Raw genomic sequence first — 22008 nt, 5'->3', positions numbered from 1 at the left:
CTGTTTTTAATTTCAAATAATCTCATAAAAGTAGTACAATTTAAAACTTTCCACACATATATCGATAGGCATACAAATAAAAGTGACTGCCTGCATAGGCTCTAGAAGAGGTAATTACCAGATGGAACAGAACTGTTAAGCAAAAAACAGTTCAGACAGGCATAAGAAAATCACTTAGAAAGCAATTCGCCATCTGATCATTGAATACACTCACGGCGAATCACATTGAAAAACCACAGCGAATTACGGCCACTATCAGACAGTGAATTGTCCGTCAGTCACTGTTCGCCGTCGGCAAATAGTATATGATGAATAGGGCAAATCAGTTTTTCAGTAAAAAGATTCACCTTAGAGCACGAAAATAGCACATGGCGAATCAGTCTCATTGAATACTGCCCTTAGTGTGATGCAACTAGGATGCACCAGGAGGCTGCACTGATTCATTTGATATGTGTATATTTGTCTGCAACTGAGTCTGTATATGAAGCAATAGAACATGATGGAAAATAAGCCATGTCCACTGCATCACAGAACTTTGTTTATGGATTCAGACTCAGTCAAACACATTTGAACAAGTGTCATATATTAAATTGTGCAGTGTTATAAAGCAGTTTTGTTGTATCACATTGGGAATAATGCTGTGTACACACGGTGCTAGTACCGTGCAATGCAATCCCGATGGGATCTGATCGCATCCCACTGCATGCATGAGATCTGCATACAACTTTCACTGGGTTGCGATTGTTGGGTCTGCAACAACTAGGTCGACAGTCAAACGGTCGACATGGGGTTTTTCACACTTATTTTGACCCGAATGTCGACATGGACACAATTTGAAGTGCGTAGCATCACATTGCTTGCTATGCTCGGCACACTATTTTATTCTCCCACCACGCCCTAGTGGATGGTAGGGCATGAAATACCGCCTGTCGGCACATTTTGGCTCAAAAAAACAGATCCATGTCTCGACCTAGATCCATGTCGACCTTGACCCATGTCGACCTTGCTGCATGTCGACCTAGTTGTTGTAGACCTAATGACCTTATCCCCTTTCACTATATAGCGCAGATCTGCACTATAAAGTCAAGGCAGTCAAGACTTTCTGCTTGCGATACTTGACCACAAAAGTAAAAAACACATGCTATCCCGATGAGATTTTAACTATATACTCAAAATCTCATGTAGATTGTACCCGTGTGTACACACCATCAGAAGTACATTCAAGCAAAAGAGATGTTTGGCGCAAGCCAAGTCTCACTGGACCTGTTGCACCATGAAACGATGTTTGGTGCGTCTGCAGCAATAGTTATGAAGACACGTGTACATATCTCAGTTGTTTCTCAATAATAGACTGAATCTGATACCTTTTTCATTTTTAGAACCTTTACTAAATTTACCCCTGAGAGTTTATAGATTTGTTTGAAAAAACAGGGACAATGTTAATAAGCTAAGTAAAGTGCAAAACAAAATCCTCAAGCTTTGTTATACACAGCAGTGAAATGGTAAATGTGGTACAGTATCTGGATATTCACACTTAATATCTGTATGGAAAAGCCACATTATTTAAGATTTATGATTGATCGCATTTTCTACAGTGGTTTCATTGAAAGAATTCATGGTATTTTCAGTGTGATTTGCTGCCTTGGACCTGCACTGTAATATATAAATAAATATATATATATATATTGGTGTTTTGTTCTGTTGAAACAATGTGCAACATGACGACAAGAGCCATTAATCACCGGGGCACCTTATATCATCAAGGTTAAAGCTGAGAAATTCATGGAAATTCCTGTTTATTCACATGACTAAACAAGGTTCATAAGTTCCTTAACGCTGTACAAGACAGCCTTGGAGAATAGGCAAGGTCTTGTATTTGCCTTGAAGATGATTCAAGACGAAGATATAAAGAATGTCTGAGTTCTGGCAAAAAATATTTGCCTTGAGAGTTCTGCCCTCCCCTTCTCCTCTGTCCCCTCTTATGTTCTCTCTTTTACCTAGCACGTAATGGAGTTCATTTGTTCCATATGATTGCTCCAAGTGTTATTCCTAGGATTCCTAAGTGTTCCTTTTCCTAGGATATATTGTTGCTCTATCCATCTGTATGGTCATTTATTTAGTTAGAAATAAAGAGTACATTTATAAGACAAATATTTCTATGAAACACATTGGTCCTATCACTTATTTGATTAATAGTATGTTACTATTTAAATTTTCACTCCTGCAAACCTACAACAGGCTGGTAATGTCATAGAAAGTAGACTTGGGGCAAAATGGAAGAGATCCTGATTTGGCAAAGGTTGGTTTTGCCTTTAAAAAAGATTGGATCTTTAAATCTTGAGGCAAAGGGGTCTATGTACTAAGCCTGAAGCCGTGTACACAAGGCTGCGATAGGGGCTGATACCGCTGGGAATATGGTCGCTGGCGACCATATTGCCAGTGATGGGAGTGTGCCCCGGTGATAAATCGCAGGGTGCGCGCTCCCGTTTTCAGCCCCGTTCTAATCGCTGGTCTAATCGAGCTTGCTCCTGCGACCAGCTGATTACCTCTGCGGCACCGCCGGCAGAGGTTTCTTTTCATCAGCAACCATCTCTGGTTGCCGATGAAAAGGGGGCGTGGAGCAATATATCGCTCGCTGATATATATCGCCCGGCAATATATCACCGGGTGATATATCGCCCTGTGTGTACCCACCTTGAGAGATAAAGCACCAGCCAACCAGCTCCTGTCATTTTTCCAACACAGCCGGTAACTTGACAGTTGGGATCTGATTGGCTGCTACATCTACATTATCTCCTGCCAAAGCTTAATACATATGTCACAGAAAATTTGAACTTTTGCCAGACTTAGTGCATTTGACAGTTTGGGGTGAAACATACAGCAGTGTATAGAGTGGAGAAATGGACCAATGAAGAAGTTGCCCATAGCAACCAATCAGCTTCAAAGTAGCATTTATCTAGTATGTTTGTTAAAGTGATAGGTAGAAGTTCATTGATTGCTATGGACAAATGTGTACACTTGGATCTTTTCACTGCTTGATACATCACCCCATACATCATTATATGTTAGAATATACATTTTTTTTAAATATACAGCATAAATCTGGCCATATAAGACAATATTTTAGCAAGTTTAGTAGATATACTTGAAATCGCAATGTAATTAGTCATTAACTCTTTGCGTGCCAACATCTCAGTAAGAGATCCTCAAAATATCCACTAAAAATGACAGCACAGCTTCTTTTTTTTGGGTGCAATATTAAACTAAACTTCAATTAATTAACTTGACTATTTGGATTTAATTATACAAAAAGAACAGTCGTTGTGAGCAATGCTGGCATTTTTAGCAGATATTTTGAGGATCTCTCACCGCAATGGTGGCACTCAAACGGTTAAACAAAGAGTTCCTAATTAAATTTTTTGAGTTTACAGACATAGGTTTTATTTTGACTAGTTTTGTCCGTGTGTTGTTCATATTCACAATTGCACTCATACAGTGCCAACACTGTAGTCTTTTTAGCAATATATTACCGTATGTTTTCCTATACGCTGTGAAGACCAACTAACCTTTTTTTTTTTCTTTGTCTAGGCTACATCATCTCCTAATGGTAAGCATTTTTCTTTGCAATTTAAGACATATATTTTTTTTAAATACAATTTTTAGCAGATTTAAATAAAAGAAAAAAAGAAAAGGACCATAAATACAATACTGCCTGTGGCAAGCCAGAGCTTGTAGACTACAGCCAACTATAGATTACTTGTATGATCCCTTTTTCTTGAGCTCCTGACTGCAATAATTAATAGTTTAAATCAGTGGTTCCCAAACCATGTCCATACTTAGAAAGGGGACTTAGATTGATGGCCCAGGACCAATGCCATATCTAGACATTTTGGTACCCTGCGTCAAAAAAGGGAGCATGCAAAAAATATTAGGGGTGTGTTTTCCTGTGGAAGGGATGTGGCCACATAATAATACCATTTCACATTACACCACACAGTAGTCTCAGTTATTACACCACACACGTGCCACTTGTACACATGTTATGCCAGACTCCTTTACACACCCTATCCACTGCAGGTAGAGAAGGAGAGAAAGAAAGAAAGCAAGAAAAAGGAGGGCCTTATTTTGGTTCATTCTTTCTGTCAAAATCCTTCTTAGATGGACAAAACCATGTGCACTGCAGGGGGGGCAGATGTAACATGTGCAGAGAGAATTAGATTTGGGTGAGTAATTTTGTTTCTGTGCAGGGAAAATACTGACTGCTTTATTTTTACACTGCAATATAGATCTCACTTTGAAGAAAAACCCCACCCAAATCTAATTCTCTCTGCACAAGTTACATCTGCCCCACCCGCAGTGCACATGGTTTTGCCCATCTAAGAAGGATTTTGTCAGAAAGAATGAACCAAAATAAGGCCCATAGAGAGATAAGGAGAGGGATAGAAGGGGATGAGTACTTTTTTGATTGAAAAAGAAAATCTTCATTCTACATAAAGAAAGCAAAAAACAGACGATAACATTGAAACATATATACTGTGTTGCAGCACAGTTAAAACACAGCACACATGCAGACAGTATAGTACATATTACAACATACAGCATCAAATTACACTATAGGCTATACTATGCACTATGCGTTCTAACAGTAACATTACCAAACCGTATACAAGACTGGGTGAGGAGGGTAGGGGGGTGAGGGAGGGGGAATCGCAAGCCTGAAGCTTTATTGACTAGACAGACACATATAGGGGGAGGGCAATAAATAGAAAGACATCAACAAAACAACAGACATTGTGAAGTGAGGGGGAAGGGGCCACGGTCCCAAAGTCTAACAGTTCACACAAGGGGAAAGAACCAGAAGAAGGGGGTTTAGTCCTCTGCTTCCTCAGGGCTATCAAATAGTCTCTGAGCAGGCTGTGAACCAGCCTGCGGCAGTCCTGAACGGACATTCTCTCCCTCCGCAGTATGAGACGATTTCTGTCAAACCACAAAGTGTCCTTAACACAGTTTATAAGGCGCCAGGCTTCCTGTGTCGCCCCATACGTGTGGGTGCCTGGGAATAGTCCACACAGTACCAAATAGTACAAAAACCTTTCCTGGGCACGGAGTCTTTAAATTCAGTCATCCAACAACAACTGTGTGTAGGCGCACTCCCAGTAGAGGTGCATAGATGTTTCCTTGTGAACAAGGCACCAGGGACAATGCCTTGCCAGAAGCATAGCCTCTGACTACACAAGTTTTGGGAGTGCATGAATGACTGGTGAGGCAAGCCCCCCTGAATGACAATCCATGACATGTCCTTGTGTCTATTTGTAAGCCTTTTGGAGGCCACATACTCCCAGACAAACTTGACAGTTGCTGAAGCGAGCCCTGAAATTGGTTCCATGATGACTTTGGCTCTGATGAGCTTGTGGATAGTTTTTGGCTTCCACAAGTCCGTGTTTCAATCCCTCTAGTTGGTTTTCCCTCACAAACTTGAACACGTCCAGGTAGAACCATGGAGTAGTCCAGTTGTAAGGGATGGAGCTGTCCCACTTGTCCCATTTAAGATTCCTCCACAGTGGTAGGAGGAAGAAGTGGGAATGGTGCCGCAGAGCTGGCCCAATTGTCTATTAAAGTTCTTCGGATACAGTTACATGCAAAGAAGGCTCTCGGCATAGTTGGAATGTTTGGAATGCCTTTGCCGCCTTTGAGGGGATCTTTGTACATAACAGTCCGCTTCACTCTTTTCATTTTGGAGCCCCAGATGAAGTGGAAAATGGCCCGTGTGATGGCCTTGCAGATCGTGGCCAGGCCTGGGCTGTGTACTGGAGAACGGAAAGAGTCTCATTCCACAGCACAAGTGTTTTCCCTTTGATGGTAAGGTCTCTGAGACTCCACAATCCAAGTTTTTGTCTCATCATTGCAAGTCTTTCATCCCAGCACTTCAGGGCCGCTCCATCTCCCCCGAGCCAGACCCCAGGATTTTGATGAGGTCTGGCTTGACGGTGAATGGGAATGGAGCGAAGGACGACAGGTGCCACTTTCCGAAAAACATAGCCTCTGACTTCCCAAGGTTGACCTTTGCTCCTGAAGCACGGCTGAAGTCTTCACAAGTCTAGATGAGGGCGATCACCGATCTCTGCTCTGCACAGAAGACCATGACGTCGTCCATGTACAACGAACACTTGGCCTCTGGGTGGTCTGGACCCGGTGCGGTGATCCCTCTGTTCTCTTTATTTTGCCTGATGTATACAGCGAAGAGCTCTATAACAAACACAAATAAGAGGTGAAAGAGGGCACCCTTGTCTGACCCCAGACAGATCTGAGAAGGGGTCAGTCTTCCAACTGTTCACCAACACTGAGCTGTAAATGTCAAGGTACATCAGGTTAACATATGAACAGAATAGCCCACCAAAACCAAATTTAAGCAGTACCTTGCCCATTAGCTCATGGAAGACACAGTCAATGGCCTTTTCCTGATCACGACTGATCAGGTCCATGCGCACATTGCGATCTTTCACATAATGGACCATGTCTCTAAGGAGGGCAAGGCTAACATGCGATTTTCTTGGCCTGGTATGCCACAAGTTAGGTTTGGATGAATGATCTGCCCAATGACAGCCTTCAGCCAGTTGGCCAGAATCTTGTAGTCCACGTTCAGGAGAAAGATGGGACACCAATTTTTCAGGTCACACCTCTCCCCCTTATGCTTATACAAGATCATAATCATTATTTCCCTCAGCGAAGGAGGCATTTTGCCCTCCACCACATCTCGTCGTACAGCTCGAGCAGGTCCAGGCCAGTGAGGTCCCACAGTGCAACATAAAGCTCTGCTGGGAAACCATCACTGCCTTGCCTAAAAGGATTAACTGGCAGAGAGCACCTCCTCCAATGCCAAGGGAGCGTCCATGGCTGATTTACCTGCAGGATCAATAGTGTTAATGAAACCTGACAGGAACGTATCCGCCTCATCGGTGTCTGTAGTCTTAGGGGAATAGAGGTCTCTGTAGTAGTCGTGAATGCCGAATGACCTTCATCACGCCCTTCTTCCCCTGTCTGGGGATGAAATTCTCATCACGCAGCTCGGTCAGGGGCATGTGGCCAGAGTGGAGTTTCCTGAAAAAGAAAGAAGAGCACTTCTCACCCTTCTCCAGATTCTCTCCACCTTAGAAGACGATGCCTCTGGACTCCTCCTCTAAGTGCCTGGGGATGAGTACTACTTGACTCCAGCAGCTCCAGAGGACTATGGATGGGGGTAGGCACTTCCCGACATTAAGCCCAGCCCCCTAAATATCCCCGAATCGCTGTGGGAGAGCTGGGGAGGTTTATTATCAGCTGCATCACCAATATTGGGGCAGCTGTCAATCATAAAATATTTGACAAATGGAAGCAAATCTTGTCCCTCATCACATAATTGAACCTAATGATCACATATTAAAATATAAATAAATATATATATATATATATATATATATATATATATATATATATAATCGAGGAGGGGTATGATCCGGCACTCAGTACATACAAAGACAATTGCTCCAGGTGACCCTGCCGCAGATAATATATAGACGGGTGCTTACAGGGGAGCGATGGCCGGCACTCACGGAGTCTCTTCAAGAAATACAGCAGTCAACACAGCAGTGTTAAGTCAACGTTTCTGAGGTTTTTAATGTACCTCTTTCGTCAGGTTGTCCGACGAAAGAGGTACATTAAAAACCTCAGAAACGTTGACTTAACACTGCTGTGTTGACTGCTGTATTTCTTGAAGAGACTCCGTGAGTGCCGGCCATCGCTCCCCTGTGAGCACCCGTCTGTATATGTATGTATGTATGTATATATATATATATATATATATATATATATATATATATATATATATATATATATATATATATATATATATATATATATATATATATATATATATATATATAGTGTTTTGTTTTCTTTTTTTCTAAATTTCTCAATAAGAAACTTTTGGCCTAGGAGTGTGTGAAATGGTGTTTTGATACTGAAATACATGGGAGTCACTGGTTTAAATAAGATTTTGGCTCATGGCCAAGATTAAGCAATTTTGTTGAATTCATGTAACATTCATTAAAGAATATACTGTATACTGACCAGATTTATGTGTAGTAGGTGAAGAAAGCTTTTTTTCTACAGTCAGCTAAAAGTAGTCCTTCTGTCTATGCTAAAAACAACAAATTATATGAATAGTGACTGCGCCCTGGATACTGCAGCCCTTGGTCAACCACAAGACTCCTCAATCTTATACCAATAGCATTTACAAAAAAGGATGACCATAGGCGCTGTATCCCCACTTTAAATCTCTTGGAGTATAATCTTTCTCCAATATTATGAATCTTCCATCTAGACGTCCCCTCTAGGACACTGCTAACTGACCTTTGGCAAGTGCCCTATGTGCACGTAGCGGTTTCTTTAAATCTTCAACATACACTTCAAAATAGATAGCTTCCAAGGTCCAACACTGGGTAGCTTTTGGGTTTACACTCACCAGAAATCTGGGCCCTATGTGCCTTGAAAGGTATCTTTCTCCTGGTTACACCGCAGCCTCTGATTCAGGAAGCAGTTGACTCCAAGGTTCCAAAAAGATTTTTAGGGGGACATTTACCAAAATGGATTCGTAGAAAAAAGGTGTATTCGTAGGGAGAAATACACCTTTTTTTACGAATTTGTATTTTCGGGATTTACAATCCCAAAAATACAACAATTCGTAGTCCTAAAGATGGAACATTCGTATTTGTAGTTACAAATACGAATGCCCTACACCATCGATAGGATACGACAGAAATCACCATTCAAAAGAATGGTGGTTTCTGATTTACTAAGCAGCCGTACTGATAATACGGCTGCTTAGTGGTGTAAAACACCCACGCAAATACGACAGGAAAATAGAACACCATTTTCCTGTTCTATTTGCGTTTTAGCCTGCACGGATCAGTCAGATCCGTGCAGGCTTCAGTGTAAAAAAAATAGAAAAATTAAATAAATAAATAAAAAACCGGCGTGGGGTCCCCCCCACAGCCGTAACCAGCACCAGGCTGACAGAGCCTGGAGCCGGTAATTAAAAATCAGGGAACCCGACAACTAGGGGCTCCCCGATTTTTAACAACCAGCCCCAGGCTCCAGGTCCGGGGCTGGTTCCCAAAATACGGGGGACAAAATGACTAGGGGTCCCCCGTATTTTAAGAACCAGCCCCAGGCAAAACCAGCCAGCAGGGTAATGCCACAGCCGGGGGGAGACTTTTTATGCAAGTCCCCCCGGCCAAAGCATTAACCCTACCGACCAGTCAGCCTGGCCAGGGGCCCTGGGGGAGTGTGGACCCCCCCAATAAAGGGGTCCCCCCCCTCCAGGACTTACCTGACCAGGCTGAAGCCTGGTGCTGTCCTCGATGCCCCTGGGCGGTGGGCATCGAGCTGATAGCGGTGTAAAAAATAGAAAAAACTATTGTTTTTTACTGTGGCACTACAAGTGCCAGCAAGCTGGGACTTGGATAACCACAAGTCCCAGCCTGCTGGGCATTAAAGGGCCCGCTGGGTCTTGTAGTGCCACAGTAAAAAAAATAGTTAAACAAAACACACTGACACCCATTTTAAATAAAAGTTTAATACACACATTACATACATACTGATACTTACCTTTCTTGATCCCGTAGGTAGCCCTGGTCCTGATGTCCTGTGTCGTCCTCCAGGTCCATGTCGGCTGTCTGCGTCGTCCTCCAGGTCCATGTCGACGGTCCGTGTCGTCCTCCAGGTCCATGGCGGTGTCCGGGTCCGAAGAAATCCATGTTGGAGCTGTGGAAGGAAATCCTACTCACCTGGTCCTGCGCTGAAGAAGTCTTCTCTTGATCCGACGTAATCCAGGTTATCTTCACAGCTGTCGCCGGTCCCCGCTGTCTCTGCATCGCGCTGAGGAGAGATGCTGAGAAGTTTCATATTCGGCACCTCTCCTCAGACTGAATTCTATTGGCCGCCTAGCAGGCCAATCAGGAGCCGAGAAAGTCGGCTCCTGATTGGCCTGCTAGGCAGCCAATAGAATTCAGTCTGAGGAGAGGCGCCGAATATGAAACATCTCAGCATCTCTCCTCAGCGCGATGCAGAGACAGCGGAGACAGCGGGGAGCGCCGACAGCTGTGAAGATTACCTGGATTACGTCGGATCAAGAGAAGACTTCTTCAGCGCAGGACCAGGTGAGTAGGATTTCCTTCCACAGCTCCAACATGGATTTCTTCGGACCCGGACACCGCCATGGACCTGGAGGACGACACGGACCGTCGACATGGACCTGGAGGACGACGCAGACAGCCGACATGGACCTGGAGGACGACACAGGACATCAGGACCAGGGCTACCTACGGGATCAAGAAAGGTAAGTATCAGTATGTATGTAATGTGTGTATTAAACTTTTATTTAAAATGGGTGTCAGTGTGTTTTATTTAACTATTTTTTTTACTGTGGCACTACAAGACCCAGCGGGCCCTTTAATGCCCAGCAGGCTGGGACTTGTGGTTATCCAAGTCCCAGCTTGCTGGGGAGGCTTGCTGGCACTTGTAGTGCCACAGTAAAAAACAATAGTTTTTTCTATTTTTTACACCGCTATCAGCTCGATGCCCACCGCCCAGGGGCATCGAGGACAGCACCAGGCTTCAGCCTGGTCAGGTAAGTCCTGGAGTGGGGGGACCCGTTTATTGGGGGGGGTCCCCACTCCCCCAGGGCCCCTGGCCAGGCTGACTGGTCGGTAGGGTTAATGCTTTGGCCGGGGGGACTTGCATAAAAAGTCTCCCCCCGGCTGTGGCATTACCCTGCTGGCTGGTTTTGCCTGGGGCTGGTTCTTAAAATACGGGGGACCCCTAGTCATTTTGTCCCCCGTATTTTGGGAACCAGCCCCGGACCTGGAGCCTGGGGCTGGTTGTTAAAAATCGGGGAGCCCCTATATGTCGGGTTCCCTGATTTTTAATTACCGGCCCCGGCTCCTTCAGCCTGGTGCTGGTTTCGGCTGTGGGGGGGACCCCACGCCGTTTTTTTTTTTCATTTATTTATTTGTCTATTTTTTTTTACACACTGCAGCCTGCACCGATCTGACTGATCCGTGCAGACTGCTAGAAATAATTCGTATTAGCAGCCGTATATACGGCCGCTAATACGGATGGCTACACCATCGGAGGGTTACAAAGCAGTCGTATCTGACTGCTTTGTAACTGACCCTCCGGAACACGAGTTTGCATACGACTTAAACAGTCGTATGCAACCGTAGGGAAAAAACCAATACGAAAAACTAGGTTTTTCATATTGGTAAATTTCCCCCATCATTTCCAACGGAACACAGTCCAAGTATATACAAAGCAAGATAAAACTTTAAAACACGCAGACACCAAGGTTCTTGCGGATACCCCTTTCTGGGGATACCTTCCTATTCGGATAGGGAAGAGTACCCCAATCGTTGCAGATGTTTAAGCAGCAAGAAATGGATTCCACAAGTCCAAGGTGTAGCCTCCTTTCACCAGCGCGTTTCGGGCTATACCAAGCCCCTTTTCAAGGTGTAAGGACTAGACACAGGTATCCGGTATTTATACCAGCTGCCTGTATGGGCTCTCCCCAAAACATGGAAAAAATTCCTTCTCTCCAATGTCAGTGAAATTGTATACATTTCATATAGTTGTACACACACAATTGATATACATGTGACGTACTTGCGTTACCGGATACACGTCGGGCAACTTCGGGTGTTTGTAGGGTGATGTATGCGGCTCAAAAGCTTTACTTCCGCGTTTCAAACACCGGAAGTTGCCCGACGTGTATCCGGTAACGCAAGTATGTCACATTGGACTGAAGCGTGCGTACCAAAGGCCGGAAGGAGGTGGGAACATCTCCTTACAAACCACAAGAGCCGGCATCTCATTACCCACACCTGTTATCCCCGTGTGATCTAGAACACCCGGAAGGTGGACGGCAATGTATTATATGTAATTTGCTGCTAATATGTTTTAAAATGTGTATATATATGCTGTTAAATTGTTTTTAATGTTTTTTAAATGTATATGAATTGTGTGTGTACAACTATATGAAATGTATACAATTTCACTGACATTAGAGAGAAGGAATTTTTTCCATGTTTTGGGGAGAGCCCATACACCTACATACAGGCAGCTGGTAGAAATACCGGATACCTGTGTCTAGTCCTTACACCTTGAAAAAGGGCTTGGTATAGCCCGAAACGCGTTGGTGAAAGGAGGCTACACCTTGGACTTGTGGAATCCATTTCTTGCTGCTTAAACATCTGCAACGATTGGGGTACTCTTCCCTATCCGAAAAGGAAGGTATCCCCAGAAAGGGGTATCCGCAAGAACCTTGGTGTCTGCGTGTTTTAAAGTTTATCTTGCTTTGTATGTACTTGGACTGTGTTCCGTTGGAAATTAAAAATCTTTTTGGAACCTTGGAGTCAACTGCTTCCTGAATCAGAGGCTGCGGTGTAACCAGGAGAAAGATACCTTTCAAGGCACATAGGGCCCAGATTTCTGGTGAGTGTAAACCCAAAAGCTACCCAGTGTTGGACCATGGAAGCTATCTATTTTGAAGTGTATGTTGAAGATTTTAAAAAACCGCTACGTGCACATAGGGCACTTGCCAAAGGTCAGTTAGCAGTGTCCTAGAGGGGACGTCTAGATGGAAGATTCATAATATTGAAGAAAGATTATACTCCAAGAGATTTAAAGTGGGGATACAGCGCCTATGGTCATCCTTTTTTGTAAATGCTTCTGTCTATGCAGTTGAATCAGACTTTAATTTACATTTTATTTAGCAAAGTCTTATGATGAGAGAGCTAAGCTGGCCCACGGGTTTGCGGTGGATCCTCAGATCTTATGTGCTGCACATAATATCTGAAGGTGCTGCTAACAACCAGTATGCTGGGAGATCTTATGAGAAATTACACACAAGAACTGCCGGGGGAATCAGATCTGATACTGGTCATCCTAATATATGGCCAGCTTTGCTACGTGGCGATGGGATGTAATGGTATATCCCATTGCTGTACACATTGCACAATCCACCATACTCTGGGGCAGATATATTAAGCCTCTTGAAGTAATAAAGTGTCTGTGATAACACAGCAGCCAATCTGCTCCTAACTGCCAAGTTACAGACGGGCTGGTTTGAAAATGACAGGAGCTGATTGCCTGCTGCATTGTCACCTTCCAATCTATTTCTTCACCAGGCTTATTACATTTTCCCCAGTGTTACATTTTCATACCTCCCAACTGCCCCACTTTTTTCGTGGGATTGTCCCGGGTTTTTGGGTTTGCACCCCCCCCCCCCCCCCCACCTGAGGTCGCAAGTGTCCCACTTCGGGGGGAGGAGTTCAGAGTCCCCCCTGTCACCACGAATAGATGCTGTGCACATGCACACCACGAATAGACGCTGTGTCTATTCCTGCAGCCAGAGGAGCAGGGCATGCCCCCACAGTGGCAAAAATGGAGGCGCGGCCTCTCGGGAGCGTTGCGAGTATAGGTATGCATTTTTCATGTAACAACACCACATCCATGTGGAAGGGTCCCATTAGATGTGCAGAACATCCAATGGGATGATGCGACCACTCACTTTGTAAACAATGTATTGGGTGGATTTAATCGCAGCATTGGACAATATATCATATAGTGTGTACCTAGCTTAACTGAGGTTGGTAGCATATAGAGTTACTTATCAGGAGTCGCAGATTTTCATGCACGGTGATGGCATCTCACAGGGGTGTTGTTTTCATTTATTTTTAAATACATTTTTAAAATCAAATAAAAATAAAATATATCTGTCAGCAGCTGCTTCTGAGACTTTGTATGTAACAAATTTAATCTTTTTTAAATCCCTTAAATACACCTATGGTTAATCTGTCATAGAGAAATAGCTTTAAACAATGCATGCATACATTACCAGCTGTGGCGATATGGCCTGGGCTAACAGCAGGTGTTTTGCTTCAGAACGTTTTCTTTTTCTTGCCGAATTGATATAAAAATTATTTGTTTTATGTTTTAACATCTAAACATCTTGATCTAGATTTCATGGTATAATTGTGGTTTTTGCAGTCTTTTCACACATTGACAACACCTGCATACTGCGAACATTTGGTATTCCAGTCATGAAAATGTAAAATGACCTAACCTACTTTGTTCCAAGGACGGAAATGTGTGAATATATATTTTGCGTAGGAGAAGCCGTGTATCTTTCTCTGCAAATATAACCAGTTTTTTTCTTTCTCTCCTTCCATTTGTTCAGTAGACACATTGTCCAACCGCATCACTGCAGGATGCCTTGCTTTTATTATATGGATCTCTTATAAGTAAAGAGAGCCACATCAAATGCTGCATCTGAACTGCCCCACTAAATCTGTCAACAGAGGTGGGAGTCTATCCTCTATTTATGGATAAGGCAGGTTTGAGCAATGTGAGCGCAAGGCCTCGTTATACTCGTATGCAGACCTGAGAATAAAGTCACATCTTGTGTTTGGTTTCTAGAACATTTCATTAAAAGCAAGCACATTAGACAAAGCTATTTACATTGTATATTATGTTTTACATCTGACATTTTCAGTGACTCTTGCGTAGCTACAGGTAGTCTCTAACTGGTGCAGCCATACAATCAAATTGCCGAGCTTACCCTGCAAGAAGTCATTGTTCCAGCTATGCCACATGTACAGTATAGATAGGAAGTGATGAAGTCATCTTCTAAATGGGGCCTACACACAGTGGCGTAACTAGATGTTCAAATGTGACTATTAGTTCAAGGAAGAACAAAAAGAAAAAAGAAAACTCTATTTGGGGGCACCCTTATGTCCCAAAATATTGTGTGTACTATGACTAATCTTTAATATTTAACTTTTATTTCATTCATTAAAATGATAGACCACCTCTCATATGTTATCACACACCGCGAAAATTATGATTATTTTACACTATCCATGTTTTTATTTGTAGCAAACTGCGGATCAGTACATTTGCCAGCATGAGAAATTAGAAAAATCTCAAGAAAAAATGTAAAAATTGTGTAAAAAAATGTGTAAAAAAATGACCATCATATATCCAGCCACTTCTTACCCATTAGCTCGGGTTGGTAGTGTGGTTAAATCATTGGTCATTATTCTCATACCATCTCATTACGCAAGAACCCTGTTCCACTGCGTGATATTTTCTCAGGATCTATGACACATAGGAGAAACAATAGATAGTCTGCCCTCTCAGACTTGTATCACTTCTGCTGTTCACCCTTCATGCCACAGGCGGCAGAGGAAAGGGAATGAGAGAGTTTATTGTCCCGGGGTTTAAGACCGAAATAGATAAGATAGCCAAACCGTTATACCGATATGGTTACCCCTGGCAACCCTGTTGCCATGTAGGCCTTGCAAGGTACTTCCAGTAGTCACCAATCGGTTTTTTGGTACGCTATGAAAAAAAGGAGGTGGAGTATTTTACTCTATAGATAATAGCGGTCACCCCTGCCAGCGAGACTCCACCTCTGCTTTTCTCCCTCTTGTATCCCACAGAGGAGGGAAAATGAGAGAGTGGGGTCCACCCGGGTTTTGACCTAAATAGCCAGATGACCAATTACAGTGCTGGCAAATCCTGCAAGATGCTCCTGATACTATATAAGCATTGCAGAATGCTATTCTTGCTGGAGGTCGGCTCTCATATTGGTCATGAAACAAGGAAAAGGTACAGTACAATTTTTGAGCATACAAAATTGTTTATCTCATCTACTTACTGCCTTTTTTACATAATATTCCCTTTGGCATATTCAATCTAGTTATGTCACTTGATATTCTCTTAATCACCAATTAGTGTCTAAATCCTATTATGGATAAAAGTGGAAAGTGGAATTAAACAGGTTATGCGTTACTTTTGTCAATACTTAAAATATGTACCGCCACATAATAGTCATATAACAGTCTCAAATAAGGACCGTAACCAGTAGTGTTTATTTATAGATAGTATCAATTAATTTCTAATTACAGAATTATTTTCAATATCTGTTTGGTACCAGAAAGCCTCAATTAATCCCTAGATGGGCAATTAGCACCATTAATTCAGTATCCTGAGGATACAATCTTCATTAGCTTCTCACATGGATTGATTAATTTCCTACCCTAGAAACTGCACTGTAATTGGTCATCTGGCTATTTAGGTCAAAACCCGGGTGGACCCCACTCTCTCATTTTCCCTCCTCTGTGGGATACAAGAGGGAGAAAAGCAGAGGTGGAGTCTCGCTGGCAGGGGTGACCGCTATTATCTATAGAGTAAAATACTCCACCTCCTTTTTTTCATAGCGTACCAAAAAACCAATTGGTGACTACTGGAAGTACCTTGCAAGGCCTACATGGCAACAGGGTTGCCAGGGGTAACCATATCGGTATAACGGTTTGGCTATCTTATCTATTTCGGTCTTAAACCCCGGGACAATAAACTCTCTCATTCCCTTTCCTCTGCCGCCTGTGGCATAAAGGGTGAACAGCAGAAGTGATACAAGTCTGAGAGGGCAGACTATCTATTGTTTCTCATATGTGTCATAGATCCTGAGAAAATATCACGCAGTGGAACAGGGTTCTTGCGTAATGAGATGGTATGAGAATAATGACCAATGATTTAACCACACTACCAACCCGAGCTAATGGGTAAGAAGTGGCTGGATATATGATGGTCATTTTTTTACACAATTTTTACATTTTTTCTTGAGATTTTTCTAATTTCTCATGCTGGCAAATGTACTGATCCGCAGTTTGCTACAAATAAAAACATGGATAGTGTAAAATAATCATAATTTTCGCGGTGTGTGATAACATATGAGAGGTGGTCTATCATTTTAATGAATGAAATAAAAGTTAAATATTAAAGATTAGTCATAGTACACACAATATTTTGGGACATAAGGGTGCCCCCAAATAGAGTTTTCTTTTTTCTTTTTGTTCTTCCTTGAACTAATAGTCACATTTGACCTATTTTCAAAACTCGGGGTGCACCACTGGCTGTCACACTCAAACCCAACAATTTGTCCAAGGGTGTGGTGACTGATTATGAGTTGATACTCATATAGTCAGTAGTCCCAAAATACATAGATTAGACCATTATTAAATCAATTATCATAACATAGTGCTCAATAAAACTGGTGCGGTCTTTATCCTATTCCCCCCTTCCCTTTCTTATATACATGTAACTAGATGTTCGAAAGACCCCATAGCAAAAGTTTGTAAGTGCCCCCTATTTAGCAACTGATGGTGATAAATGTATGTAAATCATATTAGTTACACAGTAAAGATGGGCCCCCTTCAGCTCTGGGCCCCTTAGCAGCTGCACCCCTGGCAATTATGGTAGTTACGCCCTTGTCTACACACTATGCGATTTCAGGGCATTTTGTAATTTCTCTGAATTAATTTGTCTAGATCACTTAGAAAATGCCCCTAAATCGCTCCATGTGTAGGGGCCAGAGTGATATTGATGCGCGGCCCCGCATGCCGCTATCACCCGGTGTTTAGGATACAGCATGCTGGATAAATGTAGTTAGATCGCCGGTTAGGGCCAGGGTTCTCAAAAGAGACCGCGCACATCCGCTGTGTGCTGAGCGATCTAGCATCGCTCGGATCACTCAGCAAAATCTCTACGTGTGTAGGCCCCGTAAGTTCTCTAGCTGTCAGTGGCTCCGAAAGTAGGATGGTTCTAAAATTCTCTTCATTCTCTGGAAAATACAGTTCATTATAAACCACAAAAGGAAATATAATCTTATATCTGGAGATTTTGATATGAGATAATGAGCATTTAACATTTTCTGTATCTTTTTCAGATATAGACCATCTCTATCCAAGAAAAAGGAAGTGAGTAGTAATGTTATTAGAATTATTATTTTTTTTAGCAGTGCTGTGCTGTGGTAATGATAGAAACCTGACTTACAAATTATTAGGCTACTTATTGAGATCCTTGCACCGAAGGAATCCCTTAAATCTAAGAAATTACAAACATGAAGAATGATCATGACAAAGAAGGTTTGGAAGCTGGTGTTCTGAATGAGGCCATTCCAGTGTATTTTGCAGTGTTACTAATTTGTACTGGGATAAAAACAGGAGATCAACAGCAAAAGTAAATAGAATATTATTAGGGTAGAATAGGTGAGGAATCTTGTGAGGGTGGATGTTAATATACAGTTTCATAGCAAACTTTAGTGAAGAAATTTTTCTATTTTGTTTATAATAATCTATTTAAAAACCAAAAGTATAAATTACATGCAATTCAAGTAAGGTACAGTATTTCAACAGTCACATATGTGGAAATTAAAACAAAATTGTAAAGACAGGAATTAAAGAGGTGAAGTACAAGAAATGTATGTACATAAGGTGCACCTTATAACTTAACATCGACTAAAATACAAAGAGGGGATTGCACACTATGGTTTTACAGAATAAAACCCACATATACATCTAGTCATAATAACATTGAAAATTATAGTTATGTAAAAAGCAAAGGGAAGAAACCAGAGTTATTAAAAAAAAGGTGATACGAACAGTAACCTAACTCAAAAAGGAGGGCAATTTTATACCAGTTATAGGAGGGCAGTTATGTATGAAGAAATGTTTTTACTGTTCATGACATGACTGCTAAGAGACCAGACTTGGTCATAGCGCAGTGAAATTATAGGCAGCAAGAAAATGATGTGAAGGGGCCTGACAGACCTCCATACACCACCTTATATGCCATCACATATCAAAATGTTCAACAAATCAGTTAAAGTTCTGACTTCACTGCTGAGTCCGGTGTCCATACAGACACTTTATGTTCACTCATGTTACTTTCCAGTTTACAATCACTGGGGCGGGGGTTCACATGGACTTCATGTCTACCTACATGCCATCACAAGCCCGGAAGCATTTGGGTGAAGTTTCTCTTGCCACCATGTGCTGTCTGGATACTTTGTGTATGTCCTGGTTTACAACAAAAAGTACAAGTGTATGCCTTTCCAACTTCCCCTATTGTGCCCATAGAATGCCCCCCCCCCTCCCCTCCGGACACTGCTGTATGCCAATCATGCTGTGGCTACGTTGGGCTGTGGGTAATCTTGCAGAAGGAGACCAGAGCATTTACAGTAAAGGTCCTGCACATGCAATGATCTCTTAGCAATTGGAGTAACCTTTCACCTATGCAGTCCCTGCATTCTTCCCCTGTATAGTTTCCACAGCCTCCAGTATTAGTTACCAGGAACTGGCAGAAAATCATATTATATAAAACATGCAGAAGTGGGCATGCACTGTCCACCTTCTTCACAAGTTGGAGAGAAGTTGTTTGGCCTGGTGAAAAAGCTGTCGGGTTGGCTGGCTTTGTGAAAAAGCCGTCGGGTTGCCTGGCTTTGTGAAAAAGCCGTCGGGTTGGCTGGCCTGGTGAAAAAGCCGTCGGGTTGGCTGGCCTGGTGAAAAAGCCGTCGGGTTGGCTGGCCTGGTGAAAAAGCCGTCGGGTTGGCTGGCCTGGTGAAAAAGCCGTCGGGTTGGCTGGCCTGGTGAAAAAGCCGTCGGGTTGGCTGGCCTGGTGAAAAAGCCGTCGGGTTGGCTGGCCTGGTGAAAAAGCCGTCGGGTTGGCTGGCCTGGTGAAAAAGCCGTCGGGTTGGCTGGCCTGGTGAAAAAGCCGTCGGGTTGGCTGGCCTGGTGAAAAAGCCGTCGGGTTGGCTGGCCTGGTGAAAAAGCCGTCGGGTTGGCTGGTCTGATGAAAAAGCCGTTGGGTTGGCTGGTCTGATGAAAAAGCCGTCGGGTTGGCTGGTCTAATGGAAAAGCCGTCGGGTTGGCTGGACTGATGAAAAGGTTGGTTAGGTGTGTGGGGTTGTGTTTTTGTTGGCCATACACTAGACCTAGGGTAGCCAAATCCAGTCCTCGAGAGCTACCAACAGATAATGTTTTCCATGTCTTCTCACAGAATCACAAGTGAAGTAATTAGCTCCACCTGTGGATCTTTTAAAAAGTGTTAGTGAGTAATGAGTGCACCTTTGCAGCAGCTAGATTGTCAGGAAAATGTGAACTGTTGGCAACCACTGCACTAGACCAATTTTTTTGCAACCATCCAATTAGTTAAAAAAGATTCAAACTAGAATCAAATAGATTCAACTACAGTACCTTGTTTGAGTGTCCGTTTTTGGGAGCAAATTACTGAATTAGAAATTACATTTTCTCCCAATCCAGTACCAGATTTTATTAAATCTAGTTGGATAAAAGTTGGTCTAGTGCACTGGTCCCCAACCTTTTTGGGGGCGTGAGCTACTCTAGACAAAATAAACCGCCTGAAAAGCTACAAAACAATTTTTAAATAGAGAAATCTACATATCAATCGAAAAATGCCCTTTACACATTATGCCACACACTATAACGCACCTGACACTTTATACCACATACCGCAATGCCCCAGACACAATATGCCCCATACTGCAATGTCCAATATGCCACATATTTACCTCCCAATACTGGATGCAGAGGAGAAGGGACATCACTGTTGTTGCTCGTGCCGGGGGTAGGAGAATCCCGGTGTCCCCCTGCTGGCTGGCTTGCCTGGTTGTCTGCTCCATGTGCTCGGTCTCCTCCTCTGCTGCCGCTGCTTCCCTTCTGAGGACAGGAGAGAGCAGCACAGCAAATCAAAGCAGTCAGCAAATCAAAGGTCGCGGGCCAGCTCCTGATTGGCTGACGGCCTAGTCACAGGGATACACACTGAGGGGAAGTAGACACGCACAATGCGCTCTCCTCCCCTCAGAACTAGCGGCGAGCAATGGAGGGAAGGACAGATGGGCGGCTGCAGTGGTTGAGCCACCCAGCTCGTTACCGCGAGCTACCAGTAACTTGTGAGTAACAGGTTGGTGACCACTGGTCTAGTGTATAGTCGGAAGAAATAAAATATCTTTAGTCTCTTCTTTTAATTTTGTCTGTAAGAGGAAATTTTATTTTATACTGAAAATATCTTTTTTTAAATAGTGAATTGGGAAGGTGATTCAGTTTAACATGGAACAGAGAATGACGCAATCAAACCTACCCTTGTGCATTTAAAAAGGAAAAGGATATGTACCTGTTCCTGTTTGATTTTATCTGCACTCTAAATTAAGAATTGTAAAAATAATAACATTAGGAAAAGGAAGAGTTATTTTAATCAGGTCAAAATGAAGACATGCAGTTAGTGGATATCCTCATGTTATTTACTCTGTCTCTAGGACTCTAACAGGAAAACACATTGGGGCAAATGTACTAAGCCTTGGAAAATAATAAAGTAGAGTGAGAGAAAATACCAACCATTCAGCTTTTAACTGTCATTTTTCAAACACAGCCTGTAACATGGCAGAGAGATGATTTGCTGGTACTATGGGGCTTATTCAGACCTGCTCGTCAGACTGCGAATTTGCAGACTGAGCGATTATCAAACAACCATGCATGTGCACAGTATGCAATGCAGCCGCCATCCCGAAAGCAGCAGGCATTTGGTCTCCTTCTCCTCATGGCCTTTGCAGCTCTGAGTGAGTCCTGCATCATTTGATGGTGAATGATTTTCCCCATGTGAACACTTGCAGCCCAGCAAACGGGTCTGAATCGTGCCTAATGTGTCTTCACTTTATCATTCTCCAAGGCTTAGTACATGTCCCCCAATAAGTTTTGGTCTAATTTTTTCCACCATACCTAAGAAACGCCTGTCAGATATAAATAAACAATCATCCTAACAGGGGTGTCTTCAGAGAGGAGGGGACCCATATGCAGTCTCCATGTGTGACTCCTCTTCTCTATCTGACAGTGCAGTTGAACTCTGAACACTAGGGAGCTCTGAGACCTCCTCATTTGTAAAAGATTCCAATGCGCATATATAGGTCTCCGGCCATGGGATAATGGCACGGGATGAACTTTCAGCAAACCCACATAAATATCAATATATTAACACCAACCAGACACGGGAAACGAAAGCCGTGCCCAGCCAACTAGAAGCAGAAATACATCAACGCATCGGACGCTAAGCCAGGAA

At 42.9% G+C, this 22008-nt stretch overlaps 1 protein-coding gene across 1 annotated transcript in view; it reads left to right on the top strand.

Moving 5' to 3' along the window:
- Nucleotides 1-22008, top strand: part of USE1 (unconventional SNARE in the ER 1) — a 48141-nt gene that overhangs the window by 20906 nt on the left and 5227 nt on the right. Inside the window, exons 5-6 of the mRNA XM_083181996.1 lie at nt 3589-3607; nt 17825-17855. Coding sequence (XP_083038122.1) covers nt 3589-3607; nt 17825-17855 — 50 coding nt within the window. The remainder of the gene's footprint in view (nt 1-3588; nt 3608-17824; nt 17856-22008) is intronic.

Source organism: Crinia signifera, chromosome 1, assembly GCF_055691185.1.
Source record: "Crinia signifera chromosome 1, ASM5569118v1, whole genome shotgun sequence".
Lineage (NCBI taxonomy): Eukaryota > Metazoa > Chordata > Amphibia > Anura > Myobatrachidae > Crinia > Crinia signifera.
This window is presented reverse-complemented; position numbering and strand designations above follow the sequence as displayed.